A 10000-nucleotide genomic window follows, 5' to 3' on the forward strand; every position below is an offset into this window, starting at 1 on the left:
CGTGTGTGTGTGTGTGTGTGTGTGTGTGTGTGTGTGTGTGTGTGTGTGTGTGTGTGTGTGTGTGTGTGTGTGTGTGTGTGTGTGTGTGAACGACAGGCTGCGTGATGGTGATGGCAGAGGCAGCAAAGCAAACTCAAGTGCATTTCCGTGCGCGTCCCCAACCGCATCAAGAATGCATGCAGCTCACCGGATGATGATTGGCCAGCAGCGAGCTGACTTTCAGATCTGAGGCACTACCCACATCTCCCTTGCAAGGCCAAGATGAAATCGGTTGCGTGAGATCGACACTGACACAGGCGCATGTATCATCAAGATCTGCAACGCACACTCACGCTGACTCACCGAGAAGCAGTGCAAGACAGCCGGTTTGGATATGGGCTGGTCCAGCCAATCATCGCCCCCTTGTGGTGTGGGTTAGAGTCCATGGACGGGTGAAGACGAGCAATATACAAAAGCGACAAGATGAGTGACAGAGGAAGAGTTGTGCCAACACACACACACACACACACGCACACACACACACACACACACACACACACACACACACACACACACACACACACACACACACACACACCTGCGTCAAGCTGCTTTGGAATGTCCACGCCAACGAGTGCACAGCAATCCAGGATGCGAAACGGGATGGCGAGCTCAGCACCGCCGCTGCTGCCACCACCCACCCCATCGCTCCCACTCATCGTTCTTGTCCTGCTTGCTTGTTGTTGTCTTGCTTGGTTGTGTGTGTGTGTGTGGGAAAAACGCAGCAGGACTTATGCACGACGTCATTTCGTTTTGCGGACTGTGTTGTTGTTGTTGTTGTTGTTGTTGTTGTTGTCTCAGTTGTTGTTGTTGTCTCATTGTTCCTCCTCCCCCCCCTGCTGCTGTTGTTGGTTGTTAGTTGTTGCTGGTGTTGTTGGTATTGTTGTTTCCTCTCACCACATGCCATGTCTCACGCAATGCACCCAACTGTTCAGTGAGCACCAGCCACGGCGCAAGACTCAAAGCAACGTCAAAGCAAACGAGCAGTCCCATCGCAACCGCACAACAAACAGCAAGCGACCCGTGCACACACACACACACACACACACACACACACACGCACATCTCACACATGCGCGCGCAACGCAAGCAGGCAGGCAGACATGCACACACACACACGCGCGCGCGTGAGCATCATCTGCTTATACGCCGTTGCCGCTGCCGTTGTTGCCGTTGTTGTTGTTGGCGGCGGCAGGTGCTGGTGGCTGTGCGGGCGATGCCCCGGCGCCTGCTGCCTGCTGCTGCCTGCGCTGCATGTGGAAGATGTCCACGAGCGTGCGGCCAACGGGCTTGTCCAGGTTGGATGCTGCGCTTGGCGTTGTTGCCGCCTGCGCCGCTGCTGCCGCCGCCTCGGGTGTGCCCTCCTCGGCCGCAACGCTCTGCGCCTCCAGCAGCACGACAGAGCACGTGATGTCGTCGCGGTAGTTTCGGGCCTGCGGCGCCTGGATCTCCAGCAGCTTGTCCACGTCCCCCTGGGTGCCTTCCTCCGCATAGCGCTCGAGGGCGCGCTTGGTCAGCTGGGCCGCGGCCAGCAGCGTGCTGCTGCCGCTCTTGAGCGCCTTGCTCACCACCTGCACAGCCTCGTCCGAGGACACCACGTCCCACACGCCGTCTGTGGCCAGGATGAGGAACTTGGCCTGCGCGTCGATGCTGGTGTGCAGCACCTCGGGCTTGGCCGTCACATACGGCGGCGTCTTGCTGTACTTGGGCACGCGCACGCCAATCTCCTTCATGGCAGCCACCTCCCACTTGTACCGCGAGTCGCCAAACGCGCGCGAGGGCTGCAGGCCGCCCAGCACCCGCCCGCGATACACGCACTTGTCCTCGCCCGGGTGCTCGCGGCGGATACGGGCCACCTCCGATGGCGTTGTGCCCGTCTGGTCGTTGGAGAGCACGGCGGCGCCAACACGCCCGCCGGCCTGCTCGATGCCCAGGACAGCGCGGCAGTCGCCCGTGTTGGCAATGTAGATGCCCGTGGCGTTGATGAGGGCGACACACGCCACCGCCCCGCTGAACGCAGGGTTGACAAACGCTTCCAGCAGTCGCTTGTCCTTCGTCTGTGTGAGTGAGTGTGAGTGTGTGTGTGTGTGAGTGTGTGTGTGTGTGAGTGAGTGTGTGTGCGTGTGTGTGTGTATCAGTGTGTGTGTGTGAGTGTGTGTATCAGTGTGTGTATCAGTGTGTGTGTATCAGTGAGTGAGTGTGTGTGAGTGTGAGTGTGTCAGCATCCGCATCAGTGTTGCATCAGTGTTTGCCCAAGACAGCTCCTCACTGAGACGTTCGACAAAGCATTCCGCAATCCATCGACCATCAGCACCACCAATGCCACCACCCATTGACCACCACATCACTGCCATCGCACCTCGAGCGCCATCTTGGGCACGACCGAGGTGAAGTCGCGGTCAAAGGCCTCAAACGCGTCCGACAGCGCCGCCGCCGTGGCCTGCACCGTTGTCGAGTCACTCTTCTCAAGCGCTTGCTTCACATAGGTCGGCAGAAACACGCTGAGCGCATCCGAGGTCTGAAAGCCGCTGTGCCCGTCATACATGCCCACGAGCACGCCGTGGGGGCCAAGAAAATGCTCGCTGTGCCGATCCTCCAGCGGGTCGTTGGCTGCCAGCCAGCACGTGAGGATCTCGGAGACGCCATGGCATGACGCAAGCTTGCTCGCTTGGTTGTGCACGAGCGCCGATTCAACCGCGGTGCTCCTGCTCAGCCGCTTGCGTGCGGGAAGACCTTGATCTACACGTACAGCCATGAAGAACGGGTCGAAGAACGTGGTCAACAAACAAAACACATGTCGAAAGACTGTGCATGCGCAGACGCTCAACAGGTTTGTCTACACCAGCACCTCGACTTTACACCCCAACTCATCGACATCCTGACACACACACGCACACAAGTGCATACACACAAACGAACACACAAACAAACACACACATACACACAAAACAAACATACATACACACGAACACACAAACAAACATACACACCTACACGAACGAACGAACGAACAACCAAACAACCAAACAAACAAACAAGCAAGCAAACAAACAAGCAAGCAAACAAACAAACAAACAAACAAGCAAACAAACAAGCAAACAAACAAACACGCACACGCGCGCATACAAAGGACTGACTTGCAACGGCAGCGTTGTGCTCGTCGATTGCTTTTTGACTGGAAGGGTCTTGCTGCATAAAGTAGGCAACAGCGCCACCAATCAGCGTTGCACCCACAGCACCAATGGCAAGAGCCGCTCCGCGTCCCCCACCCTCTGTCAATTGAACGTGTGTATGCAAGTGCGCGTGAGTGCGTTTGGCATCATTGCTTGGGGTTAAACAATCCGAGTAAGATGAGGAAGCAGAGGCAGGAGAGGTCTGACACAACAAGTGCCAGGACACACACACACACACATACACACAACACATACATACACACACACACCACGTCGGCACGTTGACACGATCACATCACATCACGTTGGATACAACCAACGCACTTGGCTGAGGTGGTGGCGGTGGTGTTTCTGCACCCGCCTCTTCGGAAGGCTTGTCGCTCTTGTGGCGGCGGCTCAGGTAGGTGCGCACATGGTTCTGGGCGCTGCGCACAGTCCGTCCACTGCGCAGCCCGCCTCCGCTCAGGGCGTTCAGCGCACCGGCGCTGCCGAGCACACGTGGCAACAACACCCGAGGAGACAACATGCTGCTGGTGGCCAAAGTTGATTGATTGTGATTGGCGATGAGCAGTTTGGAGGATTATGGCAAGTTTTTCACCATTCTTCGTCGATCCAAGGCACTGCAGCAAAGAAGAAAGCGGAATTGCTCAGTGGTGTGAAATGATGTTGTGATGTGACAGTGCCCGATGCACGCAGTGTCACACCTTTCCACGCTCGTCCGATCGCTGTTGTCATTCTCACTGAATCTACCAAGGCTTTACTCTTTCCACAACACACGACAGCAACACAACACACGGCACACGGCACGAAAACTCGGGTGTTCACACAGATGAACACAGATGAACACAGGTGAACACACCTACACACTCCACACCCACACATGCACACACGCGCGCGCGCCCTCTCTCCCACTCTCTCACTAGGGCGGCAACGACAGTGACAGGATGGTTACGAGTGCGATTCTCCTTGCAGCTTGGCGAGGTCTTCTTGCACAGTCTCCAGTTCCTTCTGCAACTGCTCCTGTTGCGCGTGCAGATGCTCTGCCTCATCAAACTCTTCGCGCGCAATTGCGTCCTCAACCTGGCCATCCAGCGCGGCCACCTGCTCCTGCAGCTCAGCCCTCCTCTCCTGCAGAGAGGCAATGGCTGCGCTGTTGTCCTCCTCCGCTTCCTCTTCTGCATCTGCATCTGCATCTGCATCTGCTTCCGCGTGTTCCTCCTCATGTTCATCCTGTTCTTCTTCATTGTCTTCCTCCTCCTTCTGCTCCTCCTCTTTGTCCTCTCTGGTTTCCTCTTCCTCCTCTTCCTCGTCTCCCTTGTCCTCTGCCTCCACGCCCCTCTCTTCGTCTGCTGCCGTGTCATCACCGCTGTGTTCCTGCTCGACACGCCCGTCTTCTTCTTCTTCTTCTTCTTCTTCTTCTTCTTCTTCTTCTTGTTCTGCTTCTTCTTCTTCTTCTTCTTCTTCTTCTTCTTCTTCTTCTTCTTCTTCTTCTTCTTCGTTGTCGTCGTTGTCGCCTGCATGTTCACTATCCGCGTCCGCGTCCACATCGCGCTCGCCCTCTCTGTCCTCCGCCAAATCTTCGTCACCACTTGCGGCCAGCGATCCATCACTGCCGTTAGAAGCTGCGCCGCTCATTTCCTCCTCCCCTTCTTCCTCTTCCTCTTCTTTCTTCTGCTGGTCTTCCTCCTCATCAACACCGCTTCCTCCTTCTGTCTCTTCTTCGTCCTTCCCTCCTTCGTCCCTGCCATCTGCCTCATCGGCACCCGAGCCAGTGCTGTTCTCGGCCTCCGTGTCTGCCTGCACGCCAAACGCGCCGAGCAAGTCCTCCGAGATGCCAAATGCGTTTGCTGCCACGGCACTGGCCTGCCCCTCCGTGTCGTCAGCGATAAGTTCATCAAAGCTGATGAGTGGAGTGGACACCACGGCCTGCCCGTCTCCCGCCCGCGCGAAATCGTCTTCCTCATCCGACGCCTCGTCCTCCGTCTCGGGCTGGCATGCAGATGGGTTGGGGGGGGGGGGTGTGCGTGGTAGTGTGTGAGTATGCGCGCGCGTTTGAGCATGTGTATTGCATGTGATGAACATGTGTGTGTGTGTGTGTGTGTGTGTTCGTGGGCGGTCGAGTGCAAACTGTTGCAACTTGTGTGTGATTCTCGACACAGCAACGCCAGCAGTGTGCGTGCTCACCGTGCTTGGTGGGGACGGCAGGTCCTTGTCGTGCTTGGATGAGAGCTGACTCAGCAAAAACTCCCTGCAAACATAAGCGAGAGAATGGGGAGGGGGGTGGCAATCGAAACTGCGTGAGCACCAGCAATCTCAGATGATCCCATGTATGCGTGTGTGCAGAGTGTGGTTGTATGTGTGTGTGTGTGTGTGTGTGTGTGTGTGTGTGTGTGTGTGTGTGTGTGTGTGTGTGTGTGTGTGTGTGTGCGCGCGCGCGCGTGCGTGTTCCTGTGCACGTGTGCGTGTGTGTGCTTGCTTGTGCAGGTGTATAGATCTCAGTATCTCTGTGCTCTCACGTCGCCTCAAAGTCGGCGATGAGGAGGAACTGGCCGGGCTCGCTCCGCCTGTGAAGTGGGACGCAATCGCAGACACGCAGACATGCAGACGCGCACGACACCATATGACGGTGAGGGTGATGCAGCGTGTACACGCGAGCAAGCGCAATAGCGTGGGCGGTACAACAAGTCTCAACACAAAGGCGCAATACGCAATCCACACCCTTGTGTCGACAAACGGTTGGCACGATGAGAGCACACAAGTGCGTGCCACACCTGATTGCCCGCCGTTTCTCCACGAAGAGCGTGCGGTAGAGATCTGTCAATTGCGCCATCAGCTGCAAGCACCAGGGGCATTGATGGTGGTGGTGGTGGTGAGTCAAGGACAGTAGGGTGAAAATGTGAGCCCTTCCAGGGACATGCGTATGCTCAGGGTGCACAACCGCCCACACACACACACAAACACACACACACATGTGCGTGTTGTCGAGAGAAAACCACACAGAGAGGCGGACGTACAACGACATATCAAGCCGGGGTAGACTGACGCATGTACCTTTTCGTCTGCTTCCTCCTCTGCCGCGCGCACGTCCTTCTCCAGCGCTTCACACTCCGCATTCATTGTCTCCAGGTCCGCACTGCACACACACACGCGCACACACACACATATGCAAGCAGGGTTTAAGTTAGAGACAAGCTCGCACATGCGCAAACACATGTGGCGGCGACATAATATGCCGTTTTCCATCACACAAACACACAAGTAGACGAAACGTGCACACATACACACGCGCACGCGAATCGGCAGGTGGCAATGCACTGACTTGAGCTGCTGCTTTGTTGCCTCGCACTCCTTGATGTCGATGGTGAGGGCCTCGACTTTGCCCGTCAGCTCCTGCACCTCCGCAGCAAGGCGCCGCGCCTGCACCGATGTAATGGGACACCATGTGAGATGGATGCACTTGAGGGATGGCAGCAGCGAGAGCACAACATGCACACAGAGAGAGAGAGAGAGATGCACGCGCGCGCGGGAGAGAGAGAGAGAGAGAGATGCACACACGCACACACGCACACACGCACACACGCACGCACACACACACACGCACGCACGCACACACACACACACACGTCAACATACACGCACGCACGCACACACGCACGTACACACACACACACGTCAACATACACGCGCACGTCTCGTCTCACCTCCTTGAAGTTTCTGCTTGAGGCTGCGAGCTTCTTTGCCTCGTTGAGGGACGGCAGCTCCTGCTGCGTGTCCTCAAGCTGTTTGCGCAGTTGCGACACGCGCGACGCCTCGTCAAGCGCCTGGTGGCGGTGGTGTGGAACGCGGCGGTGAGATGATTATCGCCGTGGTCGTGGGCAGGAGTGGCCAGACAACAAGTCAGCTGTCTGTTGTGCACACGCAACCACATGCACACGCAGCCACATGCACACGCAACCACATGCACACGCACATGCACACGCATACGAAAACAGGTACACGCATACGAAAACAGGTACACGCATACGAAAACAGGTACACGCACACGAGCACATGTACACATTAATCTCAAACATGCACATAACCTTGCACACGTGCGTGGTGGCTACCTGTTTGGTGGTTGACTGGATTGCTGCGCGTTTATCCTCAAGCTGCTTCTTCATGGCCTCCACCTCTGCCGTCGCGGACGTGTGCGCGTCCACAATGGTGGCCAGGCGGCTGCCGCCCTCGCTCGCATCCAGCGCTGACGCAACCTAAACACACAATTGGAAGTAGCAAAGCAGGTGAGGGTGAAGCTAACATAAACAGGCCACGTGCTTCAGCCTTCAACAAACAATCAAACACACGCGCAAAATATGACACAAGAGCACACGCGCAAAATATGACACAAGATAACACAAAATATCACACATACACACATACACACACATACACATACACACATACACACATACACACATACACACATACACACATACACACACAAACACACAAACACACACAAACACACACACCCTTGCCCTGCCTCTCTGCCTGCGCACGAGACCTTGGCGGCGTGCCTCTCGAGGCGGGCGAGGGAGCGACGGGATTCCTCCACGCGCGACTGCACTTCCAGCACGGCCTCGTCAAGCCGCTCAACCTGCACCCGCGCAGACGCAGTGCTGAACCAAAGAAAGGGGAGGGGGGAGGTTACACGTCACGTGTATGTGAGGATGGAGGAGGTGAAGGGAGACAGTATGAGTGTGCTTGTGTGCACATGTGTGCACGTGCGTTTGTTTCGACGTGTTGGTCATTCCTTCAACGATGTCTACCACCACCATCACCATCATCACCATCAGCACCAGCACCACCACCACCGCCATCAGCACTACTGCATGTTACCTGTTGTCGAGGTCCTCCTTTGCTTGTGTGAGGACGGACTCCTGCTCCTGCAGCCGCTCCTCCTCCTCGTCAATGCGCGCCCGCTCGCTCGACACGGCATCCTTCTCCGCCTCAAGGTCTGCACACACACGCACACACACGATGATGGAGCAGGGTGTGAGCAGCAGAGTGATGGGGAAAGTGTGTGGGGGGGGGATTGCATACACAACCATCTCCCTCCCCCTTCCCCCTCCTCGCCATCATCATAGTTATGGCCAACAACCTTGCTCTGCGAGTGCAATGTGTTCGTCCTCCTTTGCGATGCTGCGCGTCAGCCGTTCCTCTGTCGCCCGCAGGTCCTGGTAGCAATGATCAACCACACACACACACACACACGCACAGATAGCGTGGACGTGAGGGCAGTCGCGCTGTGAGCTCATGTTGAAAAGCTCATGCAGAAGCATGTGCACACACACACACACACACAAAACGCCACACAACTCCACACACACACACACACACACACACACACACACACACACACAACTACACACACGAGTACACACACACGAGTACACGGCACCTTGAGCTGCCGCTCGAGATCTGCAATTGATTTGCGGACAGAATCCCGTTCGGCAACGAGACTGCGTTTTGTTTCCTGGAATTCGGCCGTGCGTTCGATGGAACGTTCACGGAGCTTCTCCTCCTCCTCTTGCACGTGTTCTTGGTCCAGGCGCAGGTGCTCACGTTGCCTGCCAGTTCAATTTTCCACAGCACGGGTAGGGTGGAGGGAGTGAGAAGATGTGTCAAAGTATGCATGGGTGGCCACGATGATGGCATGCGCACTTGTCGCAAAAACAAAAAAAAAAAGCTGCCACACACACACACACAACCAAACACACACACACACACACACACACACACACACCTTCGCAGCTTGGACTCCTCCTGTTGGATGCGTGCCCGCTCTGTGCGCGTGGTGTGCTGCAGTTCGCTCCTGTATGCCTTGAGCTCGTCGACTTGCTGCTGCAGCCGCGAATCAAGCTTTCCCGCCATGTCCGTCTGGATCTCTGCCTTGTGCAGCACAATTGTCTCCTGCTGCTGCAACTGGGATGCAATGCCGGCGACAGCGGCCCGCAGCGCTTCACTCAGATCGCTCGCGCCAGACACCTTTGCCTGCAGGCACGCAATCTCCTCTGTAGACGCAGTACAGTCAAGTTGAAAGGATAGGTAAGCGCATGTGCATGTGGGCAAATGTGCGTCTGACGTGTGTGTGTGTGTGTGTGTGTGTGTGTGTGTGTGTGTGTGTGTGTGTGTGTGTGTGTGTGTGTGTGTGTGTGCATGTATCACCCTGCTTCGTTTCCTCTGTCACCACCGTGCATGTGTTTTCTCTCGCCACCTCACACCTTCTTTCTCCTCGGCCGCAGCGTAGTCCTCTGTCTCAATCGCCGTCTCCAGTTCCTGCTCAAGCTGCTTGATGCGTGCTGTTGCGGAAGAAATCTCCGCCCGCTCCTCCCGCGCTTCACGGAGAATCTGGGCCACAGAAAAACAGCAATGGAAAAACACACTGGCGTGAGATGGTCACGAAAGAACATATACCAACGGGAACACACACGCACGCGAGCAAATGTGCACACACGCAAACACACAAGAACCCGCTTGCAACCATCCGCGCAACCTGTTGGATGTGTGCTGCGATTGCTTCCTCCTTTGCTTCAAGCTCCGTGAGCTCATCTTGTGCCTGCAAGCATAAGATGAAACAAGTACCAACAAGTTACATACGTACCACTGGACAAAGCACACACATGTACCCCTGTTCGCACGTGCGCGCGCACACGCACACACACACACGCACGCACGCACACACACACACACACACACACACGCACGCACACACACACACACACACACACACACACACACACACACAC

General features: G+C 56.2%; 3 protein-coding genes across 3 annotated transcripts in view; all 3 read right to left on the minus strand.

Annotated features, from left to right (window-relative positions):
• Positions 1-166: 166 nt before the first annotated feature.
• PTSG_09641 (uncharacterized protein) lies at positions 167-858 on the minus strand (the record flags this gene model as incomplete). Its single annotated transcript, XM_004990008.1, has 4 exons — positions 167-247; positions 343-401; positions 578-666; positions 782-858. The coding sequence occupies 4 exons, from the start codon at positions 856-858 to the stop codon at positions 167-169; spliced, it is 306 nt and encodes a 101-aa protein (XP_004990065.1).
• A 323-nt stretch (positions 859-1181) lies between these two features.
• Positions 1182-3738, minus strand: PTSG_09642 (phosphatase type 2C; the record flags this gene model as incomplete). Its single annotated transcript, XM_004990009.1, has 4 exons — positions 1182-2096; positions 2399-2778; positions 3177-3311; positions 3537-3738. The coding sequence occupies 4 exons, from the start codon at positions 3736-3738 to the stop codon at positions 1182-1184; spliced, it is 1632 nt and encodes a 543-aa protein (XP_004990066.1).
• Positions 3739-3950: 212 nt separating this feature from the next.
• The window catches only part of PTSG_09643 (uncharacterized protein), a gene marked incomplete at its 5' end in the record, with an annotated part of 7820 nt that continues 1770 nt past the window's right edge, over positions 3951-10000 (minus strand). The window contains 15 exons of the mRNA XM_004990010.1: positions 3951-5201; positions 5397-5460; positions 5729-5776; positions 5984-6045; positions 6264-6345; positions 6532-6629; positions 6914-7033; positions 7319-7462; positions 7756-7870; positions 8091-8208; positions 8353-8428; positions 8653-8821; positions 8998-9265; positions 9476-9602; positions 9748-9810. Of these exons, the coding sequence (XP_004990067.1) occupies positions 4161-5201; positions 5397-5460; positions 5729-5776; positions 5984-6045; positions 6264-6345; positions 6532-6629; positions 6914-7033; positions 7319-7462; positions 7756-7870; positions 8091-8208; positions 8353-8428; positions 8653-8821; positions 8998-9265; positions 9476-9602; positions 9748-9810 (2595 nt within the window). The 3' untranslated portion in view covers positions 3951-4160. The remainder of the gene's footprint in view (positions 5202-5396; positions 5461-5728; positions 5777-5983; positions 6046-6263; positions 6346-6531; positions 6630-6913; positions 7034-7318; positions 7463-7755; positions 7871-8090; positions 8209-8352; positions 8429-8652; positions 8822-8997; positions 9266-9475; positions 9603-9747; positions 9811-10000) is intronic.

Source organism: Salpingoeca rosetta (assembly GCF_000188695.1).
Source record: "Salpingoeca rosetta unplaced genomic scaffold supercont1.26, whole genome shotgun sequence".
In the NCBI taxonomy this organism is placed as follows: Eukaryota; class Choanoflagellata; order Craspedida; family Salpingoecidae; genus Salpingoeca; species Salpingoeca rosetta.